This window comes from Oncorhynchus mykiss, chromosome 11 (genome assembly GCF_013265735.2).
Source record: "Oncorhynchus mykiss isolate Arlee chromosome 11, USDA_OmykA_1.1, whole genome shotgun sequence".
Lineage (NCBI taxonomy): Eukaryota > Metazoa > Chordata > Actinopteri > Salmoniformes > Salmonidae > Oncorhynchus > Oncorhynchus mykiss.
The window spans coordinates 32,482,052-32,494,786 of NC_048575.1; the positions used below are offsets into that span (position 1 = coordinate 32,482,052).

Consider the following 12,735-nt stretch of genomic DNA (forward strand, 5'->3'; position numbering starts at 1 on the left):
TGTTCTATGATATATCAGTCCGTTAACATGACCTTTATGAATTATGAAGCATTTATGTGCTTTATGTGCATGTTTTGATTGGATAAGTGCTTTAAAATTCACAAAATGTCTGCAGGTGAGCTGTTCGTAAGCTCGAATAGAGCTCGCCAGCTTATAGTCCTAAACAACAGAAATTAGTTACCTCTGGTTCGTTCATCCATTCCTATGGGGGAAACGAATGGGGTTCTGGGAAATGCTGAAAATAAAGTCTGAGGTTAACACAGGCTTAGGAGATCTTATACGTTTTGTTCAATTAGATAACATCAGTCAGTTAAGATAACCTTGAGGAATTATGTGCTTGTTTAGAATGGATAAATGCTTAAAAATGTACCAAAGTTACATTAGGTTTTGTTCTATGAGATAATCTTCATCACCTAACATAACTTAATATGATTTTTTAAGCACTTATCCAATCAAAACAAGCACATAAATAGAACAAAATGTGTAAGATCTCCTAAACCTGTGTTACCACAAACCTTATTTCTTGGTGTTTATAAAAAAAAATATTTTTTTAAAACAGACAAAAACACCATTAATTTACCCATAGGCTTTGGCCAAGTCATTGCAGAGTTACTGCCTACAAAAAACAATGGAATTGCTATGGAAATATGTGGGGGAAAGGGCCATGGGGGGGGGGGGGGGGGGGGGGGGAATTCTGAATCTCCTCATTACCCCCAGCAAAATTAACCTACATTTAGGCGTATTTCACACTATGTTGAGGTACAAAACGGAGCATAATGCTTGTATGGATGTCAACCCCAAAGCATGTTTGTCATCCTTACCAATCAACTGCATTACAAAGCGACTTTGACTACTACCATCAAAGATGTTAGCTTATACAAACTGCAGTCACTTCTTCTAAACCTGAAAAGTGACAACTTCTACATGTTATGCAGCGAAAACAGCCAACTATATCCAAATCGGACTTAGGTAAGCACATTGTGGGCCTGTTACAATACATAAATCATGACGGATTTTGACGAATATCCACTTTGTTAGATCAGATTAGTTAAATGCAAGCCAAGTTGGTAAATGGAACGTCATCATTCCATTGCCTCTTTATTTTACCACATCGAATAGTGCTCTATTACGTTGCAATGACGTGAAATGAAATTGCATTAACTTTCCGAAGACTGATGCTGAACACAGAAACAGGCAGAGTTGGATGATGAGCTTTTAAATGGGCGTATCACACTAACTGAGAAGTTCCACGGGAATGTAAACTTCATCATTGGAACTGTTCCGGTGTTTATTCATAACGCACGCATTACCAATGTCTGATTCGGGCCTCCTGTCTGATTCCAAACAGTGTTCTCCGATTTCAGGTAAAACCATGCTATCGGGAATTGACGAGGAGCCAACGGAGAATGGTCATGATGAGGAGTTGAAAGATGGCATATTGGAACCGCCAGAAATGTATATGAAAGACAGGCGAAGAGCGAAATCCCTGCCCGCGTACCCAAAGCAGGCTACGCTTTTTGAAGAAATAGCCAATAACGGCCGAAAACGGGTGAAGTTCGCAGACTCTATGGGGCTTGATTTGGCAAGTGTGAAGCACTTCAGCACAACAGAAGAACCGCAAATCCCTTCCAAGGTATTTTCAAGACTGCAGAGCTTTCCCCCTCATCAACAGGACCGAGAGTATCCAATTGGGGACCTGTGCATAAACTTTCAATCCACCTTGACCATGGACCGTCTCGTCCCAACTTTCAAGATGCCAGTTGAGTCTGAACATTTTGAGACCACGGTATTGCAGCGCCACGTCAACCTGGAGAAGGTGACCATCACCCGGTTTGACGTCCGTGGGCAGATTCGGACAAATATTCAAAGTTGTTGTACGAGGGAAGTTGGTGTAAGGTACACGTTCAACGAGTGGCTGTCTTCCGTGGACGCGCAGGCGATACCCATGCCTGTGGATGACAATATTGTCGGTGAGCGTTATACCTTTACCTTGTACACACCTCCGGTCCTAGACCCAACTTCCTCGGTGCACTTCGCCGTGTACATCAGGAATGACCAGGGCGAGTTTTGGGATAACAACAATGGACAAAACTATACCTTGAAGTATCACTGTACAGGCATGGTGACCTACGAGAGCGCGGCATTTCACGCCACTTAAAACGCGCTCTTATGCACGTTCGTAAAGTTGGTGTCGTTCAACAAGTGTTCTTAGGAAGTTGTTCTCTATCACGAGGATTGATATATACTTTTCAATAAAGTTAGTATTTTTCCTTTTACATCTAGCCCCACCGTGTTATTATCAAGGTGGATATGCGTTCATAATGATTATGACTTAAGGCCTACTGAAGATTGATGTGCTGACTTTGAACCAAAAAAGGGAACCATTCTGATCCATCCTTTTTTTAAAGTAAAACATGGAGTTGCCAAGTTTACATCTGTCCAGTTGAGCACTCTGACCTCTTTTGGAACATCATTTAATAACACAAGAATTGCCATTAGGATCTGTGAATGACTGATGAACATTTATCAGCTCCACTGCCAGTGGGGACTGCACAGACCCAAGACCATACTAAAAGACTGCCAATTAAGTATTTTAAGAGACATTACAGTACAAATACCCATAATCAAAGGGGATGTCACCTGTTCTACATAATATTTGCATATCATGTAATCTGATCAGGAGCGCTATCCTACTGTGCTGAGCTGTGAATTGTAATGACTTATGAATTCAGATATTTTTATGAATTGTGTTAATCAGTTTCATCATTGTGAATGTTCTCGGCCGTATTAACAATTGCAGTACAGTGCACTCCGCTAATGACAATCAAATAATCAATTTAGTGCTAAAAGAAAAGGATAGAATACATGATGTAAACATCCTTAAATGTACAATGTCCTTGGCACTGTACACATTGTCATACTTATAAGCGCCGGGCACTGTACTTCATATAGTCAACTCATACAGTGTGCACCACCTAATCCTAAGTGAAACAACGGTAAAAGATAATGCTAAACTTGTGGCAGCCTATTTCTTAAAAGAGTGCACTACTTTTGACCCATAGTGCAATGTTTTTGATCTCTGGTCAAAAGCATTGCACTAAAGGGAATGGCTGATCTTAAGTAGTGTACCATTTCAGTCATAGCCTTTGATTCAGGGCCCAGAATATTGCAGTTTGAAAATGTGGGACTTATCCTAGTTATAAAATCATGTGAGAAGCTAAATCTGCCAGAGTTCTCTGCCACAAACCATATTAATTATTGTTTGTACTCCCATGGACACCAAGGAAAGATTTAATGAGCAATCTGTTATATTGGTGTGGATGGCTACACAGTGAACGGCTTGTAAGATCTTGAACAGTGAATATCTACACTGGACTGTTAATTGGACTCGTCAATTCTTGATTATATATTTTTTGATGATTTGTGTATTTGTATTGTATTTGCGAGACATTCTGCTGCACTGTTCGAGCTAGTTTATAGTTAATTCGCCATCAGTCAGCATCTCCACACAAAATAGTTTTTCTGGGTGCGCGCCAGCTCATGTTTTTTATTCTATTGTTGGAGCTAGTAACAATCATTTTGCTGCACCTGGTATAACATCTGCAGATCTGTAATCACAACCAATACACTTTGATTTCAATAAAATGGTCTAAGAGGCAGCAGGTTCGTGTCACATATTAGAGCATTTACTGTTCTCTGGAGAGCACTGGTTTCCTTCAATTAATGAGAAGAACAGAGCTCTGTGTGTTAGCATGACACAGTGCCTGTTGGCATTACAGCTATGACTGAATTGTATATATTCTACATGTTTGGGGGTGGAACTTGGTCATGCTTTACGTCAACTGCATATCATATTATAAAGCATATATTACACATCTACTTAGCTATTAAGTCATACATAGGCCAATTACATTATTCTGTATTACATTTAATGGAAAACTTATTTGACATCCATATAATTACATAGAATCTCTATGATGACATCACCTTATCAAAACTCCTCCACTGCTTTCTCTACAGTCAGAACTTTCCCAGTGTGTTTGGAATACTGCGGGTGGGTTTGTGAGCAGCACACTACTCATGCCAGTGATGTCACTTCCCTTGTTTGGCCTGTCATGTACCCTTTAGTGCAGTAGTACTTGGTGGTTGTCAGGGTTGTTGTCCCATACCGTACCTGTCCCCTGACCAAAGTTCAAGAGGCAAATCAGCAAATCACGTGGAGTTTACTCTGTCAACAGAGAATGGCTGGTTTCCAGGCTGAAGCTCTGCAGTGATAAGAATCTCTCTGGACAACAACCACAGACCAGTGTTCAAATATGAAATTAAAACATTTCAAATAGTATTTGAACTCAGGTCTGGAGTCCGCACAGCATGTTCATGTAACTGTCCAGTCTTAGACCTTGGCCTACTGAACTGAATGTACAGACTATAGACAATGTGAAATTGCAAAGTTTGTCTCAATCTTAAATGGTACATGTACTGTATGTTGATGTAACAGTGCAACACGTTATTTTGTTTTAATCCTGCGATTCATGCACTATGACATCAATTGGGCTATTGAATACAGTTGAAGTCGGACATTTACATAGTTGTTGGAGTCATTAAAATTCATTTTTCAACCACTCCACAAATTTCTTGTTAACAAACTATCGTTTTGGCAAGTCGTTTAGGACATCTTCTTTGTGCATGGCACAAGTAATTTTTACAACAATTGTTTGCAGACAGATTATTTCACTTATAATTCACTGTATCACAATTCCATTGTGTCAGAAGTTTACATACACTAAGTTGACTGTGCCTTTAAACAGCTTGGAAAATTCCAGAAAATGTCATGGCTTTAGAAGCTTCTGATTGACATCATTTGAGTCAATTGGAGGTGTACCTGTGGATGTATTTCAAGGCCTACCTTCAAACTCAGTGCCTCTTTGCTTGACATCATGGGAAAATCAAAAGAAATCAGCCAAGACCGTAGAAAAAAAATGTAGACCACCACAAGTCTGGTTCATCCTCGGGAGCAATTTCCAAATGCCTGAAGGAACCACAGTCATCTGTACAAACAATAGTAAGCACGTATAAACACCATGGGCCCACGCAGCCATCATACCGCTCAGGAAGGAGACGCGTTCTGTCTCCTAGAGATGAACGTATTTTGGTGTGAAAAGTGCAAATCAATCCCAGGACAGCAGCAAAGGCCCTTGTGAAGATGCTGGAGGAAACAGGTACAAAAGTATCTTTATCCACAGCAAAACAAGTCCTATATCGACATAACCTGAAAGACCGCTCAGCAAGGAATAAGCCACTGCTCCAAAACAGCCATAAAAAAAAACAGACTACGGTTTGCAACTGCACATGGGGACAAAGATCGTACTTTTTGGAGAAATGTCCTCTGGTCTGATGAAACAAAAATAGAATTGTTTGGCTATAATGACCATCGTTATGTTTGGAAGAAAACGGGGGAAGCTTGCAAGCCGAAGAACACCATCCCAACCGTGAAGCACAGGGGTGGCAGCATCATGTTGTGGGGGTGCTTTGCTGCAGGAGGGACCGGTGCACTTCACAAAATAGATGGTATCGTGAGGATGGAAAATTATGTGGATATATTGAAGCAACATCTCAAGACATCAGTCAGGAAGTTAAAGCTTGGTTGCAAATGGGTCTTCCAAATTAACAATGACCCCAAGAATACTTCCAAAGTTGTTGCAAAATGGCTTAAGGCCAACCAAGTCGAGTTATTGGAGTGGCCATCACAAAGCCCTGACCTCAATCCCATAGAAAATTTGTGGGTAGAACTGAAAAAGTGTGTGCGAGCAAGGAGCACAAACCTGACTCAGTTACACCAGCTCTGTGAAGAGGAATGGGCCAAAATTCACCAAACCTATTGTGGGAAGCTTGTGGAAGGCTAGCCGAAACGTTTAACTCAAGTTAAACAATTTATAGGCAATGCTACCAAATACTAATTGAGTGTATGTACACTTCTGACCCACTGGGAATGTGATGAAAGAAATAAAAGCTTAAATAAATAGTTCTCTCTACTATTATTCTGACATTTCACATTCTTGAAAGTGGTGATCTTAACTAACCTAAGAATGGGAATTTATACATGGATTAATGTCAGGAATTGTGAAAAACTGAGTTTAAATGTATTTGGCTAAGGTGTATGTTAAACCTCCGCCTTTAACTGTATATGAACCAATGAAATGGACAAAATGTTTTAAATGCGGAATGCTCCTTTTCTTAAACAGTACATGACATGTTGATAATGACTAAAATGTCATTATCAAGTATCCTCTTATTATTCAAACGTAATCAGTCCCAGTTGTCTTAGAATTTGAACTCAGGAAGCATCACTATCTGAAATCTTTAAAATACGTTGAGTGTTCACTGCAGCCTGCCTGGAATGCCAGATAGTACCAAATGGCAAGTCCTGACTATTATATTGGTCCATTAAGCAAGGCAAGCGCAATCAAGCACAGAAAGTATTTAAACCATATTTGAATCCAGGTCTCCTCCCTTGATGTTCATGTGCTTCAAAACAGCTTTTGTTGATCACCCTAAAACACTGATCAGAAGCAGATAAGATATTTGGAGATGACATATGCGGGAGCTTTCAACTTTGATCCTTGTGTGTTAATAGAATCTTTATACCAGTCTCCGTCTACTACTAAGTCACTGCTTATCTAAAACCAACAAAAGGGATACATTCACCCTCTCACCCAACTCCAATTCACTGCCTTCTTCAAATCATGTGTAACATCATCCATTTCCATTATTTGCCTCCAGGTATAATGCATTATGATGCAGCTTTAATGCATTGTAAGACTTGTCATAACAGAATAATAGTGTCATAAAGCGGAGCAAGGCAGTTAACCCACTGTTCCCCAAAGACGTGGATGTTGATTAAGGCAGCACCCCACACCTCTCTGATTCAGAGGGGTTGGGTTAAATGCGGAAGACGCATGTCAGTTGAAGGCATTCAGTTGTACAACTGACTAGGTATCCCCCTTTCCCTAAAGCAACTTACAGTCATGCATGCATACATTTGATGTATGGGGGGCATCAGCAGGAATCTAACCCATGACCCTTGGCATTGCAAGTGCCATGCTCTACCAACTGAGTCATGACTAATGAGTATGGAGACAATAATGCGATTCAGATCCGCATATCTTTAATCTGTTTATACACCATCTTACATGACGACAAATCATATATACAACACACAATAGAAAAATATAACAGGGAATCAAGACCGTGTGTACACCGTGGCACTGCTACAACTCTTACAGCTCACAAAAGAAGCTCATTATTTTAGTATGGTGAAGAGGGTACAGTATATAGGGACCAAGGACAATCGTTACGTCGTCAACGCTGCACAGTTGCCAAGTCGGAAATCAACCATCCCCTTGTCTCTTCCTACCATATATATATATATATATATATATGTGTGTAAAGGTGTGAGCAATATGGTAGAATCTTTATTGCCTACCAAAAGGCTAGGTGGCATTATCAAAAAAAAAATGTAGGCCTATCTGATGCTTTCAGATCTACGACAGTCCATCACAAAATGTTTAGGGCAGTGTTTCCCAACCCTCTCGTGGGGAACGCTAGATAGTCCACATTTTGTTTTAGGGCTGCACTGACACATTCACATTATCAACTACATCAGCAAGCCCCTGTCTAGTTGAATAATGTGTATCAGTGCAGGGCTAGAACAAAAATGTGGAGGGTTGGGAACACTGGTAAAGAATGTCGGACAAAGTAGGCCCAACCCATAGGCTTTCCCCCTATCCATCCAATGAGGGCGTCGGAAAATGAAGCTTCTGTGTGAAAGGGAAAGTGAGGTTGAGGTTCAGTGCTCCGTTTCCCATGGTCTCTTGGGCATCGTTTCCTCTCGTTCTGAGACACTCCATCAATGCCCATCGGTGGTTTCTCTTCGAACCCTACCCCTCAACAATAGTCTTCTGGGTCGGGTACATCTTGCCTATGGCAACCTGTGGAGAAAGGAGAAAATAAATTACTTAAAAGGGAAGTTCACCGGAATTCCATTATTTGATATGTCGTCCATAAACATTGTTAGGGTAAGTTGTGTTGGCAATCACAACGAATGTGTTGCAAAACTGATTGATTTTGTAAATAAACATCACTATACAGGGAGCATTTGCGTGAAAATAACACTTAGTTGTTGAGATTGTCAGACAACCTGGGCTTCATTTCCCCACACCATTTTAGTGGTTCAGATGAATACTGTAGGCAGATGATGTCTGTCAAATCCATACTGAACTGTGGGAGCAAAGCTCAGTTTATCGATACAGCAAGTTACAACATTGACCTACTGTATCAAAGTCTGGTGACCTATTCTGACAGTCCGCAGTGAAATTGGAATCGAGAGTCAGGACTTCTCATGAGTGCACAATCTGTTTAACAGTGGTACCAGTTCAACAGCTCAGATTAAAATGCATACTTTTCCCCTGCTATGGGTATCTTTGTATATTTGCACATATTCTTGACAGTCACCTGCTACCTCAAACATCAAGCGATGACTCACAATTCCCATGTCTTAAGTTATTCACAGCTTTTAACTTATCAGCACTCAATACACATACGGTATATACAAGCACAAACTCAGCTAAAAAAAAGAAACGTCCTCTCACTGTCAACTGCGTTTATTTTCAGAAAACTTAACATGTGTAAATATTTGTAGAAACATAAGATTCAACAACTGAGACATGAACTGAACAAGTTCCACAGACATGTGACTGACCGAAATGGAATAATGTGTCCCTGAAAAAAGGTCGGGGGGGGGGGGTAAAAATCTAAAGTAACAGTCAGTATCTCGTGTGGCCACAAGCTGCATTAAGCAGTGCATCTCCTCCTCATGGGCTGCACAAGATTTGCCAGTTCTTGCTCTTCCACCAAATCACCGGCAAGTTCCCGAACATTTCTGGGGGGAATGGCCCTAGCCCTCACCCTCCGATCCAACAGGTCCCAGACGTGCTCAATGGGATTGACATCCGGGCTCTTCGCTGGCCATGGCAGAACACGGACATTCCTGTCTTGAAGGAAATCACACACAGAATGAGCAGTATGGCTGGTGGCATTGTCATGCTGGAGGGTCATGTCAGGATGAGCCTGCAGGAAGGGTACCACATGAGGAAGGAGGATGTCTTCCCTGTAACGCCTGCAATGACAACAAGCTCAGTCCGATGCTGCTGTGACACACTGCCCCAGACCATGACGGACCCTCCACCTCCAAATCGATCCCGCTCCAGAGTACAGGCCTCGGTGTAACGCTCATTCCTTCGACGATAAACGCGAATCCGACCATCACCCCGGTGAGACAAAACCGTGACTCGTCAGTGAAGAGCATTTTTTGCCAGTCCTGTCCGGTCTAGCGACGGTGGGTTTGTGCCCATAGGCGACGTTGTTGCCGGTGATGTCTAGTGAGTACCTGCCTTACAACAGGCCTACAAGCTCTCAGTCCAGCCTCTCTCAGCCTATTGCGGACAGTCTGAACACTGATGGAGGGATTGTGCGTTCCTGGTGTAACTCGGGCAGTTGTTGCCATCCTGTACCTGTCCCGCAGGTGTGATGTTCGGATGTACTGATCCTGTGCAGGTGTTGTTACACGTGGTCTGCCACTGCGAGGACGATCAGCTGTCTGTCCTGTCTCCCTGTCTTAGGCGTCTCACAGTACGGACATTGCAATTTATTGCCCTGGCCACATCTGCAGTCCTCATGTCTCCTTGCAGCATGCCTAAGGCACGATCACAAAGATGAGCAGGGACCCTGGGCATCTTTCTTTTGGTGTTTTTCAGAGTCAGTAGAAAGGCCTCTTTTATAGTGTCCTAAGTTTTCATAACTGTGACCTTAAACCCTTTACAATGAAGATCTGCGAAGTTATTTGGATATTTACGAATGATCTTTGAAAGACAGGGTCTCTTTTTTTGCCGAGTTCACATACATACACGCACACACAAACACACCCTAACCTGCTGTATCAACAGAACCAAAGCAGCTCATTCCTTCCTCTTCTCATGCAAGTAGCCTAGAGGTTAAGAGCGTTGGGTCAGTAACCCAAAGGTCGCTGGTTCAATTCCTCAAGCCTGCAAAGAGGAAAGATCTGCCTTTTAAGCAAGGCGCCGATGACATGGACGTCGATTAAGGCCTCACCTCTCTGATTCAGACCTCCTCTTTGATTAAATGCGTTAGACACATTTCGGTTGAACGCATTCAGTTGTGCATATTACTAGGTATCCCCTTCCCCAAACACTGACTGACACTGGGGCTAAATCCAATATATGGTTTCGACATTAAAAGATGCCTCAAAGTGAGTCAAGGAAGCCATCTGTTAAAAGCCCGGCTGGTAAAGTGCGGGCAACTTGCTGCCTTCACGGGAAAGGCAGTAGTGACAGAGAAATGAGCGAACATATGCAAGGTCGGCTAAGGCTGCGACTGTTCATTTCTCAAAGGGATGGCTCAGCAAAGAGGAGCATTAAGATCCATTTCGCAGAGCCCCCGCCCCTGTGTAAATATGCCTGTGTTCTGTTGACACAAGCCATCCGTCAGAACCCCCTACGGCTGCCAAGGCCAGAACAGGGAGCACAGCCATCTACTGGACGTGGATAAATAAACCAACAAGGCCTGTTAAAGGCCTGTGTTAAAGTTTGCACCTGCTTATGGCTGGTTTAAAAGTGCAGAGCTACATTACCCTAGCAGGTTTATAAACCTACCAGAGCTTCGCAACAGGCACCTGTTTTTGTTTTTTTGCCATCTTCTTAGTTACTGTGTTACAGTTTGTACCAGTTAATATTGCTGGATTTAAAAAAAGCACGGAATATTGCAGTGTACTCCTTTCCCTTTACCTGGCTTATAACAAACAAAAGTGATGCCAAAGGCCTTGGTGTTATTTTGGGGGTCTTGCTTTCTGCCTGGACATTAAAGTATTGGGGAAAGACTTCAACACGGTTGCCTGTCCAACTGTACAAAGACCAAGCCTTTTCAACAGGATACTGGTTTGGATTGTATTCTGTGCGCCATTCTATAGGCTATTTTGTAGTAGGCTGTGTAGGGTTTTCACCACTTCTGAATGTGTCAAGACGACGTTCCGCCCCCATTCATTTTCAATGGGGGAACGTGGAGCAAAGCGCAGTGGATTGTGGGAAGGTGAGCGGCAAGAACCCTGCCAGCGGAGCGCTAGAACTTGATGCAAATTGCACGTGGCTTCCGCTGCCATTACCCAATTCAGTGAGGAGCAGATGTTTGCTTGAAAATCTTCCGTCCATGAAACATAGTTCCACCGGTCATTAGTTCCGGTCAAGCAAAACCAAAACATATGGAGGAAAGTCAATCATTGCTGGGTCTGGTTTTCCAACTCTATATGATGTCGCTTCGCTAGAATACGGAGACAAAAATCAGAAGGTGAATGGCATGGAGGAGGATTTCAGAGATTGTTGATGTTGATGGTGGGTGAAGAAAGATATGCACAATGATGTTTGCTTGGGCTGCTTACTAGCTATAAAACTCAAATCAACCCAAACCTAAAAACTGATCACAGCCACAATTTGTGAATGAGTTGACTAAATAAAAATTGTGAAATCACCAGTAAACACATTATTGTAAACGATACATTAATCATGAATTTTCCATTTAATATGCTACCAATTGGATTCTGGTATAACAACATGATTATATTATAGCTTATGGCTCTTTCATTGTGCCTGTGTCATGACTTGGGCTGTTACTGTGACTGTATTAACATTACACCGGCGGTCAAGAGTCATTAGACAGTTAAATTCAGCGTGACCATTTAGTCACGCCCGGATAATTCCTTCGACCTCAAGGCTTGGTTTTAGCTCCGACATGGACTGTCAACTGTGGGACCTTATATAGACAAGTTTCTGCCTCTCCAAATCATGTCCAATCAATTGAATTTATCACAAGTGGACTCCAAGTTGTAGAAACATCAAGGATGATCAAAGTAAACAGGATGCACCAGAGCTCAATTTCGAGTCTCATAGCAAAGAGTCCGAATACTTATGTAAATAAGGTATGTGTTCTATTTAATACATTTGCTAAAATTAAAAAATATATATATGGTTTTTACTGTTTTTACTGTCCTTATAGGGTATTGTGTGTAGATTGATGAGGGATTTTTATATTTTTTTTATATCCATTTTAGAATAACGTAACAAAATGTGGAAAAAGGACCTGAATACATTCCGAAGGCACTGTACATACGCAGTGTGTGAGTTTCAAGTTTGAATTTTCACCATAAAAATGCACCTTTAGCATAATGCATAAATCGCATTTGTGGTCACTTTTGAGAATTGTGTTTTCCTGCTATTGGAACATTCGCGCTAATAGCCTACTGCCGTGTGTGCATTGCCGAGCTTATAATGTGAAGAAATAGAATAATAGTGTATCAACATTTTAAGTTAAAATGCTCTCATACATTGCATCAGGCTCATTGCTTAAAACAGGTTTTTTGATGCTAGTGGTTGCAATAATCTATCGCATCCCAAAACTGTCCCAAACTATGTTTGGAATATTGCTCCCAGCTGTGGCCTGGAGACCATATGTGAATTAATTGCCGCCCCATTTATCGTCAGAGTTTTTACCGTTAGGTGACCTAAACTGGGATATGATTAACACCCCGGTCGTCCTACAATCTAAGCTAGACGCCCTCAATCTCACACACATTATCAAGGGACCTACCAGGTTCAACCCTAAATCCGTAAA

General features: G+C 41.8%; 2 protein-coding genes across 2 annotated transcripts in view; one reads left to right on the plus strand and one right to left on the minus strand.

Moving 5' to 3' along the window:
• The first annotated feature begins 1,092 nt into the window (after nt 1-1,092).
• On the plus strand, nt 1,093-3,659 carry ppp1r3g (protein phosphatase 1 regulatory subunit 3G). The gene has a single exon (XM_021620657.2). The coding sequence runs from the start codon at nt 1,313-1,315 to the stop codon at nt 2,156-2,158; it is 846 nt and encodes a 281-aa protein (XP_021476332.1). The 5' UTR covers nt 1,093-1,312; the 3' UTR covers nt 2,159-3,659.
• Nucleotides 3,660-7,143: 3,484 nt separating this feature from the next.
• Nucleotides 7,144-12,735, minus strand: part of LOC110535581 (LYR motif-containing protein 4B) — a 60,449-nt gene continuing 54,857 nt past the window's right edge. The window contains exon 3 of the mRNA XM_021620661.2: nt 7,144-7,988. Within this exon, the coding sequence (XP_021476336.1) occupies nt 7,938-7,988 (51 nt within the window). The 3' untranslated portion in view covers nt 7,144-7,937. The remainder of the gene's footprint in view (nt 7,989-12,735) is intronic.

Coding starts and splice junctions, on each gene's coding strand:
- ppp1r3g (XM_021620657.2), top strand. CDS start 1,313: ATGTCTGATTCGGGCCTCCTGTCTGATTCCAAACAGTGTTCTCCGATT.